This window comes from Hydra vulgaris, chromosome 08 (assembly GCF_038396675.1).
Source record: "Hydra vulgaris chromosome 08, alternate assembly HydraT2T_AEP".
Classification (NCBI taxonomy): domain Eukaryota; kingdom Metazoa; phylum Cnidaria; class Hydrozoa; order Anthoathecata; family Hydridae; genus Hydra; species Hydra vulgaris.
Genome location: NC_088927.1, coordinates 64,718,558 through 64,735,292, shown reverse-complemented (window position 1 = coordinate 64,735,292; position 16,735 = coordinate 64,718,558). Strand labels below are relative to the sequence as shown.

General features: G+C 28.2%; 1 protein-coding gene across 1 annotated transcript in view; it reads right to left on the bottom strand.

Annotated features, from left to right (window-relative positions):
- The window catches only part of LOC101238025 (uncharacterized), a 167,948-nt gene that overhangs the window by 130,138 nt on the left and 21,075 nt on the right, over window positions 1-16,735 (bottom strand). The window contains exons 3-7 of the mRNA XM_065804169.1: window positions 13,697-14,062; window positions 11,997-12,317; window positions 11,153-11,319; window positions 7,349-7,448; window positions 147-484 (exon numbers count right to left, since the gene is read on the bottom strand). Coding sequence (XP_065660241.1) covers window positions 147-484; window positions 7,349-7,448; window positions 11,153-11,319; window positions 11,997-12,317; window positions 13,697-14,062 — 1,292 coding nt within the window. The remainder of the gene's footprint in view (window positions 1-146; window positions 485-7,348; window positions 7,449-11,152; window positions 11,320-11,996; window positions 12,318-13,696; window positions 14,063-16,735) is intronic.

The window sequence follows — 16,735 nt, the reverse complement described above, 5'->3', positions numbered from 1 at the left end:
TATTTTAAATTAATACAAAATTACAACATGATATGTTGTAATTTTGTATTAATTCAAAATATCATATTATGTTGAATGTTATGTTTTTAGCCATTTATAAATATAGCAAAACTGATAAGATATAAGAACATAAGTAGTTAACAAACCTGAATGGGAAACGAATAATTCATTATTTGAAAAGATGGCACATAATCAGAGACGTTTGCAAACAAATTAAATAATCCCACTCTATTTATTGGAATCAAATATTCAAATGGCTTTGATATAAAAAATGATATAAAAAAACCATTGTTGGATGCATCATAAGTAGAAAAAGTAATTGTTTTACCAAGCTGGATTCCATTCATTGGTTCATTATCTGTTCTATTACAAATCAAACTAGCACTTCCACCAATCCATATCATGTCATTTTCTTGAACTTCACTGTTTTTGCTTTTCAACGATATTTCAAGAACTCCAATGTCATTTAGTAAGAACAAAAATTCTTGAAAAAAATGTAAGAAGGTAATATCAATATATAATAATTGAATACATAATGTTAAAGGATAAAAAATGAATAAAATTAACTAGTTACAAAACATTTGTAAACATATATTTTTACTTATTAAATATAAATTTTATTAAAAAGAAACTTAAAATATTAAAAATTTAAAATTGCAATTTATTATATCAAAAAAAAAAAAATTTTTAATTAAAATAATTTCTAGAATACCAGATATCTTTATTTGGGCCTAACATACTATGGATTTTTTATTTGGTTGATAGTGACACCTGAAATACCTGGCAATAACTCGTAGTTACTAGCTAAAGTTTCTTTAAATATCAAAGTTATAAACTAGACTAATATTAATGTGGCAGCCTGATTGAAAACTATTTTATGCATTTAAAAGATTAAAAAATTAAACACATACCCAATTACTAATTTTAGGTTTTTTATGCAGTTCCTGGGCTCTATTTTATATTTCATAAAACTACTACATAGTTTATAAAAAAAAAAAACTAAAGCTTAAAGCTTTTTATGTATATAATAATATAAAAGTTTTAGTTTAAAATTATTCTTCAAACCAAAATTCATGTATTCTGATAATCATAAAACAGTTTCAGCTTCTTTTTTTATTACCATCTTGGTGCAAACTAAAACCTGATGCAAACACAATAGTTCTAAAGATGCAACAAATCACGCTAATCTTCTTTTCTTTGTTTTAGTTGTTGAAGTATCAAATTTAATTGGGGTCTGCCAGATACTATATTTGGATAAGAGCATAATTATCTTTAATAATGGAAGCAGTGAGAAGAATTTTCTTATTATCAATTACAAATTGAACCGATATCGGTTTCATTGTTTGTTCTCTTCTAAACAAATTTTAGAGCTGTTGCATATATGTCATCTTCGTAAAAGATGATTTTTATTTTTATTATTTTATTTAATTAAACATGTTATTATTTGATGTTAAGTTCATGCCATTAACAAATGCATCTAAAGTATTAGGATTAGCTAATTTCAAGTTTGCTATATATTACATATGAATAAATAACAATACTTTTCATGATTAAAAAAATAAATTACATTTAAAAAATCTTATAAATAGGTATTTTAGGATGTATTAACATTAAAACAAATTTGTAACACTAATCTAGTTTCACTGTGACCCAACTATTACATAACCATTAAGAATAAAATACATATAATGTTTTTGTCAATTAAAATCAAATACATCATTTAGTTTGTAAAAATCATTATTAGAGACCAAGCGGACATCCACAGAATATAAACCAAATATATATTGGTAATATACATATTGAACAATATATTTCACATCTCAAATTACTGGACCACCTTGGACCACAAAATTATTCAACTATATAACTGAAATTTTAACTGAAAAAAGAACTTAAAATATGCCATCATTTGAAATCAATTTGACATAACTTACGTGTAACAATAGCACGTAATAGTGTTACAATAGCACATTTAAAATACTTAAATTTATTAAATTATGTAATAAAAAGTTTTAAAACGAACAATTATTTTATACATGTTAGTAACACAAAAAAAATTATCAAATTAAAAGAAAAATAAAAAAAAAATACATTTAAAAAAGCTTTTTATTCGACAGCTTGGGAGCATACAGTATGATATTTATACAAAATATATACATTTTATAAAAGCTAAATGATAAAGTTATGAAATATTATTAAATAATGTAATTTTTGATAATATACTTTTTTTTTACTTTTGTCCACCACCTGGCCTAAATGGAATTTTTCATTGAAAACCTTTATCAATTTTTGATAAAATTTCACCTAAAAAATTACTTTTGACATTTATTAAAGATTGGTTGTTAAAAAACCATAATAGTTTTTAAACTCCCCATGCATAATATAATAAACATATTATAACCATATTAATAAACTATTATATAACAATATAACCATAAAAGAATCATTGAAAGATTTTTTATGATTTTTTTTTTGTTAATTCACCTCCCAAAATCCGATAAGGCCACTACAGATGAGGAGGCTACTTGTGGTTATAACCCTCTCTCAACTCTATAATTCCAAATCACAAACCTTGACAAACAAGGCCGCTGTGCGGAGAAACAAGTTGAGCGCCGTACTACCAGGGACGTGGTGGGGATCAAACTTGGAACGTCTCGCTTATAAAGCGAGCACTCTACCACGACACCAATACCACATTAAGTCATTGATTGAATCTTGTTTTCCTGCCTGCTGGTAAAGGGCATCTGAGGTTCCAATTTTTAAAAAACTCTGGAGAACATTCTGATCCCTGCAACTATCTAGTAATTATATAGGTTTTCAATCCTCTCACTTAATGGCTGACTTACTAACAGTTGTGGCTAAAAGATTTTATTGTCCATAAGATGGAGGTAGCAAGACTAAGACTATTGCTCTTAACACATCTAAGCTATTGACAACATTTAAAATGCTGTTATTCTTCATAAGCTTGTTTAGAATGGGAAAGAATTTTTATTACTAGAACAGGCAGGCAAGGCAGACAAGGCAGGCAGGACAGGCAGAGAGGCAGCCAATCTTGAATCCAATCCTACTTCTGTAAAATATTAGGGATTGCAATGATTTGTAAATTTACACTACAAAAAGCTCAATTTACTGCAAAAAACTAATGCAACACTGTGGAAATTTATATATTGATGAATAGTAAATGAAGAAGAGTGCTGTCCATCAAGGACAACTTTTATACTACAATTGGTAAGAAAGGATTCGATAATCTAAAATATGTTACCTGATACACTGTAAGAAGAGAGCTTATAAAGAAAACCCGCATCCCAAACCTTATCAAGGGCTTTAGAAAAATTGAGAGCACTAGCCTTAACCTCTCCACATTTATCTAATGCACAATAAAATCTATTGGTTATCACCGTTAACAAATCAGCTGTAGAACCAGAAGATATAAATCCATATTGATGATCAGAAAGTAAGTTATTAGCTTATGATAGGAAGAATAATAATGGCACGGTAGTTAGATAAGTCAGATCGCTCTCCTGAATTTTTGAAAATAGAGATAACACATGCTGCTTTCCAGCAGATTAGAAAAAAAGACTTGGATAAACACTTGTTAAACAGTTTTGAAAGCATAGATGATTGCTACACAGAAAACTTCTGCAAGACTATAACAGGTATGTTGTCCGGACCACAAACTGTAGAAGAATCTAAGCAGAAAATCACTTAATATTCACAGATGAAGAAGCTGGAGTGATACAAATGTCAAACAATGGGTCAACCTGTTTGTCAGCTATATCAGGTAGGATGTGATTAATGGAATCAAGAGATGAGATTGAAAAGTTCTATTCAAACAATTCAGCTTTGTCTTTAGATGAGGTATTAAAATCTGAACCATGCAAAAGAGGTGGAACAACAGATTTTCCCTTATTATAGACACTGTTAAAGATTCTTCAGAAGAACCAGGAGAACAAAAGATTTCTACCCTAGGACCATCACGAAAAAAATCACTGAGAATGCCCCAGTCAATAAAGTCCCAGTCAGATTTAAAGTAGTTGTAAGAGGTACAATGATAGGAGGATTCTAATGAAGAAGAAGAATGAGATAATAGTTTTAGAGAGATCAAACTGTGATCAGAAGCACCAAGGGCGAATGTGGAGAAACTGAGCACTGACTAGGATCAGAAACAAAACACAAGTTGAGTAGAAAAGATAAATGATTCAGATTGTCTGGAAAACGAATTGGAAAGTTGAGTATTTAGATTAGAGATTGAGAAAAGCTGAGGGCCTTAATGCCTGCAGAGTCACTGACACTAGAGCCAAGCCATTCAGTGTGATGAGCATTAAAGTCACCAATAACAATGATATTGGCTAAAAGATAAAAAGAAAGGGCTAGGTCAATTTGATCAGAAATAACATCAAAAAGAGTCCAGTCTTGAGATGAAGGAGAGTGATAAAGAACAAAGAGAAAGGTGATAGAGTGAAATGGTGCTAAGTAAAAGTGCATAAAAGAATAGTCTGTGGATTTAACCTAGTTTCCGGACAAAGGGAGATTTCTTACGAATGTAAATGCCCAGGCCAAGCATGTGACTTTTGGCGTTTTTATGAACTAAAGGAAGATAACTATCAACACTAAGATCCCAAGATCAAACAGCTGAACTCAAATTAGTCTTACAAAGAGCAAGTAGGTTTGGTGAACTTTGCAAAAGGTAAGACTTAAGGGAAGAAAAGTTACTTTGAAGACCACAAATATAATTGAATGATAGATTTAAAGGACTTGGTGATGACAATTGTTTTTTGTGTTTTATAGTTTTTGATACTTAAGTCATTTTTAAATTGGTTAAAGAAGTTGACACGAAGCACATGTATTACTCAGTACACTATCTAATAGTCTAAGCAATTGTCTCATTACCATTAATAAACCCTAAGCTGTAACAAAGTACAAACAGAAACATCATCCATGTGCAACATGACACTGTTACTACTCTGATATTTACAGCTGTTGATGGAATCAGCCTCTCTGAGAGCTACAACAGAGTTAAGGAAACCTAACTAACAGCCAGCCTCAGAAGAATAAAACTAAGTTTTAGAGCTGTACCCTCATTAGGAGATAATAGAATGAGTTACCTAGTCATAAAAACAGACCCACAAGCAAAACCCATGCACTGAGTCAAAAAGATCCAACATTCAACATATTAAACTAGAAAAAATATATTATAAATGCAATACACCATCTAATAGATGAAAAAGAGCTGCCAGGAGGCCTAGGAGGCCTTCTACAAGACAGTAGATTGATGCAGTTAATATCTGCCTAAGATGGGTATTTTTTAACGAGAGCCCAAAGGCAGGGTATTTTTAAGTTGAAGTTTGTTTCGCCTTGCCTTTAGCAGGGCATGGGACAGGTAGTAATGGGTTAAATGATACTAGTAGCAGGGTGGTTGTGATGATTCTGAAACTGATCTGACTTAATATATACAATAGATTGCTAAATAAACATCCACCAAGGTTGTTTCTCTTTATCATGCTTGCCATTTTCTTACTCTTGATTCCATTCTCTACCTCTACAAATCTCTTATTTGTCCCTGCATTGAACACTGTTGTCATATTTGGGCTGGTTCTTATAATGATGCTCTTTCTCTTTTAGACAAGGTCCAAAAACGCATTGTAAAACAGTTAGACCTGCACTATCTGCTAAGCTTGAGCCTCTTTCCCATCACCATTAAGTTGCACCTCTTTCTTCTTTCTACATATATTATCATGGTCACTACTAAAAGGAGTTATTATCTCAAGTTCCATTAACCAAAACTCATTCTGGCTTGAATCACCATTCAGCAAAGTTTTTTATATTTAATTTTTTTAATCTTTTAATTCTTATCCTTTTTTTAAGTCTTTTAATTCTAAATTCTTTTTAATTAGTCATTTTTTTTAAATCTTTTTTTTCTCTGCATAATTGACCCTCCGAAACTCTTTTCTATCTTCATATTTTCCTGACTCATACAAATTTTCAAGTCTTCTGTCAACCGTTTCCTTCCTTTAACTTAATTTTCTAGTAACTCCCAACTCAATAGTGGATGCTTGCAGTACTATTAAGTTGGGATAGCATAAAAAATTTTTTTAAAAAGTGTAAACTTTTATGTAAAAAATTATTAACAGGGATATAGGGCAATAAATTTTTATTTAAATTACAAATCTGGTGGAGATAAAGTTTACAACAACAATTATTTGAACTGTTCAATTAATCAAAATATTATTTTAATAGATTTTGAATTTCAAATTTGTTTATAAATAGTATAACTACTAATATTATGTTAAGATCTAATGATAACAATGACAATATAACAACAATAATAATAGTAATAATAAAAGTAATAGTAAAAACAATATTAACATGTAAAAGAAATATAACAGTATAAAAGAAATATAACAATATTGTAAAAAAAAAAGTCGATAAAGAACAATAGAGTAAAACAGTTAAGAAAAAAAAATCTCAAAATTATAAACAAGAAACCATAAATTCAAAACAAAAATAGGACACCAGATTCTTAAACATACTTAAAAAATTTAATATTAACTGTGTTATAATTTATTATTATTTTTAATTAATATAATAGTTAATCATTTAACTCTTTGAAATGCTTGCTTCTTTTATATGAGCTTTATTTTATTTTTTTCTAGCTCAAAATTCATCTCTTTTTTGTTTTTGTCTTTTTTTTCTTAACATTTGTTTGTTTTGATTTAAGGATACTTACTTTGGTTTTAGTTATTTTTTTTATTTTCCGATCTTTAAATTTATTTATATCATTTCATTTTTTGTTTACTTAATCTTTCCTTCTGTTATTTAAAATATTCTCCTTCATTTTCTTGTTCTCCTGTTTTTTCTTTCTACCATTAAACAAACATTTCTGCCATTGGCAATATCATTCAGTTTGCTCAGTTTGCACTAAATATTTCAAACATACCTAGCTCTCACCAAAGAATAGTATATGTTTCAATATAAAAAAATAACATAAGGAAAGAAAATTTTTTTTGAACTATTGTTATTTGTTAAGTTTCCAATTGCAGTCTTCAGCCCAATGCTTAACTATTTTCTTTGTTCCTTTATAGTATGAAACAACACAAATGGATCATGCTGTTTTATACTACAAGATTTATTTTGAAAGTTTGTTTAAAAATTCTATTAGATATGGAACAACAAACATTTAATAAATTTTTTATTTGACTGTCAAAACAACTGGTCACCATCATATTTAATTTTTCAAATCAACTGTAACTGCTGCTTTATAGCAAATTAATTTTTAACTATAGCCATTCATAATTGGTATCATAACACCGAGGCACATCAACATGTAAACAAATATTACATCACTTACGTTTGACAACCAAAGCTGTTACCATTTTAGGTGCATTTGACATTTGAGATTGGTTTACTAATGATACTTTGAAAAATCCTGAGCTAATTGGTTGCAGAATCTATAATATTTAAAAAAATTAAATTAATAAATAATATAAATTAACTTTGTTTTCTTTATTTCATAAAATACAGCTAATAATATATATGTATATCTATAATATTCACATATGTGTATATATATATATATATATATATATATATATATAAATATATATATATATATATAAATATATATATATATATATATATATATATATATATATATATATATATATATATATATATATATATATCAATGAAGAACCCAAAGTTTATTTAAGGATACCACTTTTTTTCCAGCAATGTCAGGGGGTTAACGTTTTTGAGTTCTTGAATTTTTAAATTTAATATGTTTTTTGATTAAAAAACAAATTAAACTTTTTTTTTTTCCTTTTTTTGTAATTCACCTCCCCAAAGCCAAAAAGGCCACTACAGATGAGGAGGTTACTTGTGGTTATAACCCTCTCCCCACTCTATAACTCCGAAACACGAACCTTGACGAATAAGGCTGCTACGCGGAGAAACAAGTTGAGCGTGGTACTACCAGGGACATGGTGGTAATCGAACAAGGAACCTCTCGCTTATGAAGCGAGCGCTCTACCACTACATCACTGCCACATTATAAAAAAAAATATATTACATAAATCCATATATATGTATATATATATATATATATATATATATATATATATATATATATATATATATATATATATATATATATATAAATATATATATATATATATATATATATATATATATACATATATATATACATATAATATATATATATATATATATATATATATATATATATATATATATATATATATATATATATATATATATATATACATATATATACATATATATATATATAAAAATTTATATGAGCTAGCCACTTTTTTAGGCAAACTAAAAACTTTTAAAAATTTTTCTACAGAAAAATAAGCTAAAAAGTATTGAGTCAGGCAAAAAGAGGGCAAACTTATATATATATATATATATATATATATATATATATATATATATATATATATATATATATATATATATATATATATATATATATATATATGTATATATATATATATACATATATATACATATATATATATATATACATATATTTATATATATATATATATATATATATACATATATATATACATATATATATATATATATATATATATATATATATATATATAAATATATATACATATATATATACAGTATTGGACAAAACATTTGCAACCACCATCGAACAATGCTAAAAAGTGTTCCTAATTTTACATGTCTTAAAAACAAAACAAACTATATTACCACAGCAAACAGTTCAGAAGTCTGGAGTCATAGCATGCCATGACATGAGCAATCAGCTGACAGGAGACAGCACACAGCCAGAATTTCGTTGACAAGTGCCATTTTGCAGCGGACAAAACAAGTGCAACTTTTTTGGTTTGTTTCATTTTCTCAAGTCTGGTCCGTGTCAACGTCACGGAAGCTTTTTAATAATTAAAGGAAGTATCCAGAAGTTTCCAGAAGAAGCATCTGGACGCATCTAGTAACATCCAGAAATATCCAGAAATATTCAGAAGCATCCAGACGCATCCAGAAGCTTCCAGAAGCATCGAAAAGAAGCATCTAAAATCTTCCAGAACAGGTTCACACAGGTTCATTTTACTATATAAGAGACATGTAAATCGACATGTAATTCAGTCAGTATATGGAAGTCAATCAGTCAGTATTATCAAGACAGTTTATAGTAGTGAGTTTTATCAAAGCGTTTTATCGAAGAACATCAATACAAGAAGTGAAATACAAATACGTTGTGTTCCACAGAGCATTATTGTATCATCACAAGGTAAATGTAACACAGTAAGCCTTGAGAAGCGTGATTATTTTTATTATTTTTATGACTTCAAGTGCAAAAATGGCTACCGACAGTCTTGGATTGGAACTAAGAAAGAAAATTATTGGTGATTACGTAAGTGGAATGTCACAAAAAAGTATGATTTGTGATAAATATCACGTGAAAAAATGGTCCGTATCAAGACTATGTTTCAAATATCGTTCTACGAGGAAATTGGCAGCAGATAACAAAGGTGGAAAACCGCGTTCCACCACTTCTAGAGAGGATTTTATGATCGTCAGATCCGTCAAGAAGGATCCCTGGATATCATCAGTTGAGATACAAAAGCAATTAGAGCTGCCTGTATCGGACCGAACAATCAGACGACGTGCTGTTGAAGCCGGATTGTTTTCTCGATGCCCTGCAAAGAAACCGCTGATTTCACTAAAAAACCAGAAGAAAAGACTCCTGTTTGCTACATCTCATATTGACTGGAATGTGCAGAAATGGCGAACTGTCCTGTTCAGTGATGAATCGAAGTTCAACATCATTGGGAGCGATGGCATTTGCCGTGTACGTCAACCGGCCAGAAAACACCTCGATTTACGTTACTGCCATAAGACTGTGAAGCATGGTGGAGGCAATGTAATGGTCTGGGGGTGTTTTTCTGCTAACGGTGTAGGTCCAATACATCGAAACAACGGAATAATGGACCGTGTCATGCATAAAAATATCCTGAATGATGTTATGTTACCTCATGCTGAATGGAATATGCCAATAAAATGGGTTTTTCAGCAAGACAACAATCCGAAACACACTGCAAAAGTAGTCAACCAGTGGTTTCAAGACAACCACTTATTGGTGATGGATTGGCCGCCTCAATCTCCGGATCTCAACCCTATCGAGAACTTGTGGGAGATTGTCAACTGCAGAATTAATCGTGAAGGTGTTCGTAATAAGGATCAACTGTTTGAACAAATCCAAAAGGCCTGGGCAGCGATTCCACAAAGTTTAATTGATCACCTGATCGAATCTATGCCTCGAAGATGCAAGGCTGCGATCGACAACAAAGGATTCGCCACAAAATATTGATAGCGAAATACAGCTTGGTCAACATTTTGTCAAGTTGCACTTGTTTTGTCCAGAAGGAAATCAACTTTTTTAAATACTTTTGATTAATTTATTAATTTTCGTGTACAAATAATGAACTTTGTGATGAATAAAACTTGAAGAACTTTGTCTCTAAACAGTTACATAGTTGTTTCTCTAAATTGAAAAACTGCAGCACTTTTATATAAAGAAACTAAATTAGCATTATTTGGTTGCACTGGTTTTGTCCAATACTGTGTATATATATATATATATATATATATATATATATATATATTTTTTTTTTTTTTTTTTTTTTTTTTTTTTTTGTTAATTCACCTCCCCAAGGCCCAAAAGGCCACTACAGATGAGGAGGCTACTTAATTGTGGTTATAACCCTCTCTCATTCTATAACTCCGAAACACGAACCTTGACGAACAAGACCGCTGCGCGGAGAAAACAAGTTGATATATATATATATATATATATAAATATATATTTATATATATGTATATATATATATCTATATATATATATATATATATATATATATATATATATATATATATATATATATATATATATATGTACATACTTATAGCTTTGTTTAAAACACTATGATTTTGGAATTATATTTATTATTATTAGTTATTACAACCATCATAAAAAAATCTAGAATTTAGTGACCCCTTATCCTTGGGAAGATAAAAATTATGAGTTTACATCACTAACAGTTAATAAAACTCACAAGTTCTAAAACAAATTTAAAAAAATATTTACAGCAACTTCTAAAGTTCCTATAGCTGAGACCTTCAACTTTAACTTTGTTAAATAACCAGAAGTTAAAACAACTTGTTTTAAAACAAAACCAGCTGAAAGAGAACAAGATGTTGCTTGAGGTGTGTATACAAATGCCAAATCATAGCCAAATGACAAACTCATAATATCTAATTTTTAAAATAAAAATAAAAAATATACCAAGTAAACAAATTGATAATAAATATTAACATTATTAAAAAAAAGACCAAAATACATTTTTAAAATCATATATAAAATCTGACAAAGATTTTTTAAAAACATTTAAAATTTATTTTTTTGTGTTGAATTACATGCAACATTTATAGATAAAATAATCTCTTAATTTTTTAAAGATAAAAACTCTTTTGCACTACTAATTTTTAGAAGGAAAGTTGTTTTGAAAGTATTTTATTGTTTCTCTTTACTTTTTACAAAATTTTAATTTCTTAAAAATCATGTTTTTTGATTTTAGAATATATTTTTAGTTTCTCACAATTTAGTAGGAATAATTATATTTCAGTTAAAAATTTAAAAAAAAATACTTTTTATGAATAGAATAAATTAAAAAAATTATTTTTTAGTTTTATTTGAAATATCATTTAATTTGATTAATGTCATTATACTTTATTTATTTGCAATTATTTATATTTTTGACAAGAAATTTTGTTTTACATATATTGTACAAATCAAACTAAATGAAACTTTGAAAGATAGAGTATAGTAAGTCCAGATATAGTAGTCTCTACCTGGTCTTACTTAATAATTATTGCACTGAATTGCATTTAAAAATGATTAAAAATAAACCTAAAAAATAAGGTTTACATACCAGTTGTAAAGTTCAAAGTTTCATTCATTGGTAGCATTATATTTACATAAAGGTTTGTGCCTTTTGTGATTGTCAAAAAGAAATTGTATGATCCATTAACCATATTAGTTGAAGGGATTACATTCACACCACCAACACCTTCATCAACTTGCAACCAACTTGTTGTATTAAATGGATCTGCATAGCTATTTCCTATTGTTTGAGTCCACTTCTGTAGACCAGGTAAATAAAAATGTGTATTAATAGTCATACCTTCAACAGTTTGAACCAAGGGTGGTAAATCATTAGGTATTGGTATCACATATGCACTTGAAACATCTCCTATAAATGTTTTTAATATAAATTCCATCATATACAATGGTATCAAATTAATCTCATTTCGAATTATTTATTAAGTATATAAATAATATTTTTACTATTAATCTACTAATAAGCATATGTGAAAAATAAAGTTGTACAAGCCATTACTAAATATAAACCATTTATTACTTAATTTAATAAATAAACTATTTAGTACTTAACATAAATCATTTATGAATGATTTGAAAATAAAAAAATAACTTTTTTTTAATGGTGGAATTTCACCCTTTGATACTTTTAATGGTGAAATTGCACCCTTGGATATTTTTAATGGTGGAATTGCACTCTTTGATTATTTTAATGGTGGATTTGCATCCTTTGATATTTTTATTAGTAAAATTGCACCCTTTGATATATTTACTTTCATACAACAAAAATTGGAAGTGTTAAAAAAATCATTTGATTTATACTAAGACCTTACAACACTCTTACATAGACCTTACAACACTCTTACTTAGACCTTACAACACTCTTACTTAGACCTTACAACACTCTTATTTAGACCTTACAACACTCTTACTTAGACCTTACAACACTCTTACTTAGACCTTACAACACTCTTAATTAACATCAGAGTCAATAGCAACGTTCCTAGTTGCCATAATTTTTTCAAATTTAGTGTATTGAAGTTTTAATTGTTTTAATTGACTAAAAAGAATTACAATGAAAAATTTGAGAAAATTTTTCATTGTAATTTCATTGTAAAAATCCTACCACTTTAATATTAAAAAACCATTTATTATTTAATATAACAAGAAAATTTATTATTTGATAAAATTCAAAATTTATTGAATAATGTAAAGAAATCCCAATGTAAACAAAAGCTTCTTTTGTTTCCAAGTTAATAAAATAAATAACTTTAAGTTAATAACTATAATTCTTTTTAAACACTAACCAAATCAAAACAAAATTTTCCATAACAAAACTTTTAATTTAAAGTAAGTTATAAAACAAAAGATAAAAATATTAAAAATGTCTTAATATTACTAAACATGTTGTAAACTGTTTTTATCATGCAAAGGATTGATGAATTTGTTTTCATAATTTTAATTTTATCTAAGGCTTCTGACAAGGTTTTTTGACTTTTTTTATTCTTAACAGTCCTGTAAATTTAGAACCTCAAAGTTACAACATAAAAATTAGTTCCAAGTAACTTAAAAAAATTATGGTTCCAACTTAGGTTTCATAAGAGTTGTTACAATTAGCTTCATTATTAATCTTCTCAACAAGGCTTCAGAAGGGATTTTTAAACATAAAAACAAAAATATATTTTCACATCACAAAACTATTTATTTGTGTGCTGAGTTTAATAAACTTAGAAGAAAATAATATATATTTACCTTTTACCACATTTGTCTGTATCTGAACTTCATTATTAACAACAGCAATCTTAGGACTAAAAATTATATTTTTTTCAATAATACCCAACGAGAGTGGAAAAACTTGATAACTGAAAATGCAATCAGTACTGATGTTGCCATTTAAGCATGTATTTCCAAAACAAGTATTGTTTGTAAATGTATTTAGCTGTGGAAGTGAAGCATTACTGCAGAAACAAAGCTGACTTTCAAAAAAAAAAGCATAAAGAAAAACTGATGGATTATAAGAATTGCAAGCACTTATGCATGAAACATTAGATTCAACATGATAACCACTTGTTGTCAACTGATAGTCTGTAGTAATATCTTCAGTACAACCTAATAGAACTTTAAAAAAAAAAATTATAAAACAAAAAGTTGACAAATGTAAAAAATAAAGAAAACATTTGAAATTGAAAAGATATGTTTTATTTATATTTTTTATAAAACTTGCATATAATTATTTGAAATTAATCAAAATAATTACATAATTAAATAAAATAAAATAAAATATTTTACGTATTATGCGCAAAAGATTACTAGATTATTACTACACAAGGATTTCATTTGTCATACTAAAATGGGGATGAATAGGGGTTAATTTACATATATTGTATATTACCAACATTACATTTCTATGTCTATTACTTCATCAATAAGCCTCAGTGAGATTTCACTAAAATAGGTGACAGCTACTTTTAGTAAAGCATAGAATGATTACTTTTCATTTAAACTTTAAGAAATAAGTATTAACACTAAACTTTTTAATATTCGTTCGTTTTAGACATAAAGTTTTAAAACAGCAAAAATAAAAAGTTCTTTTATGAAAAATTAAAAAAAACTTAAAACATAAAACTACATTTCTCAACCACTTATTGTTTTATTTCATCCATGCTTACTGATAAGTCAATTTTACAAGCGAAGCACAAAGTTTTCTTCACGCCATATTGTCTTTTAGATCTATGAATATTTGGGAGCTCTAGAAATGTATAATGTAAATGTTTTTTTTTCAAAATCTTGCTCCCTGTTGATTTTCCCATTCCTTTATCTATTTTAGAATAACTAAACAAATTTCAAGAATTTAGTAGTGTTTAAGCCTTGCTACCAGCTCCCAAAAAATAGTTTGAAATTTTTTTATGTAAATTTATGATACGTATACGTACATAGTTTTACATAATTTTACATAAATTTGATACCACTTTTTTTGGCAAGATAGATTAGATAAATGATACAAAATAATTATAATATGAATAAAATATAAATTAATAAATAAATAAAAATAAATAATTTAAAAATAAAGCATATAAATAATATTTAATTGATAATTAATATTTTAATATATATACTATCTTTAATAATATATTTTTATAATACCTTTCTTAAATTCTCTTTAATTTTATCACTTATTTTTATTTTGAGGTAAATTATCAAATATGAGACTAAATTTTAAGTATTGCACTTTTTTACTTGAACGATTTTGATATCTGGTTATTAGGAAAACCATTAACTCAATTGTTACCATCAAGAACTCCATCAAAGGGAGATGTCCTGAGATTTTTGTTTATAAAAGATGGACCCATGAAACATGCTAAACATGTCAACTGTAATGGTGCTATAGCAAAAACAGTTATTGCAGAAATTCAAAATCAATGGGATAAAGTTGGAATTACAATTCAACACAAAGACAAGGTTAAAGCAAAAACTTTGGATTTGTATGATGCTTATAGAACACTTCAAAAGCAGAAAGGATGTCAATCTAATGAAACTAAAGAAAAACTGTTGATGATCTGAAAAATTATTCTTATATTGTTCACCAAGATGCTCAAAACAAAATAGAAACTGATCGACTTCATGCTAGTGAGCAGAAAAAAGAAGATATTGAACTTCTTATGGCAGTTAGAGATCAGAAGCAAGTTATTTTAGGATCAGAAGACCAAGCATACAAAAGAAAAATTACACAGAAAATACAGAGAGAGAGAATTAAAATGACAAGAAGAATGGTTGAAGAAAAAAGAAGACAAAATCTTTCAGCAACAAAAAACACAAAACCTGAAGAACTATAAGTCCTGAAGTAGACTTGCAATCTGTAGATGACTCTAGTGTAACAGTTACATGCAGTTCAGACAATTCTGAAGATAAAGATTTTGAAAACCCACCTAAATCAGCTACGAAACCAAAAAACACCCAACCTGATAAAAACGGAATAATTACACTGGCTCTTCCACGCAATCCATTCAAAAGTGAAAAAATTTCAGCAATGGCAGATCGCTTAAATTTATCAGTTGGAAAGAGAACAGCTTTCATGGCAGCTATAATTTCAGAGGGTGGTGCTAATTTGTAGTGTGTGACTTTATCAAAAACAAGCAGCAGAACAGCGGCTATAAAACTTCAAATAAAATATGGGGATGAGGTTAAAACTATATATATATTTCCCCAAAGTATGTTACATTAGGATGGAAAAATTGTTCCAGAGGATGCTGAATAGCTATGTGTTCTTATAGCTGGGATTCCAAACTGTAAAGAAGGTAAACTACTTGAGGTTTCAGTAATCTCTGATGGAACTGGTGCAACTATGGCTAACACCAGCCCTTCTCTTGTGGTTCAGTGGAAGGTAGAACAGTCAATTGTTGGACTAGTTTTTGATACCCCAGCATCAAATTCTGGATGGAAAAATGGTGCATGCGTACAGTTGGAATTTTTTTTGCTTGTCAACATCATGTAATGGAAAGAATTTTATGTTCTGCCTGGCAAAAGATTTTTGGTTCAACATCCAGTCCTGCTACTCCTGAGTTCAAAGAATTTAAGAAACCTTGGGAAACCATTGAAAATCGATCAAAATTTAAAATTTTACATATCACTGATTGTTGTCTTAAACAGCAGAAAGACAAAGTTATTAATTTTTGTGACAAATGTTGATGTCAGCTGACGATGACAGCTTGCCTCGTGATGATTAAAGAGAATGTGCAGAACTCATGCCAATAATTTTGGTAGAAATGCTTCCTTGTGGGGTGCACTGGCTAA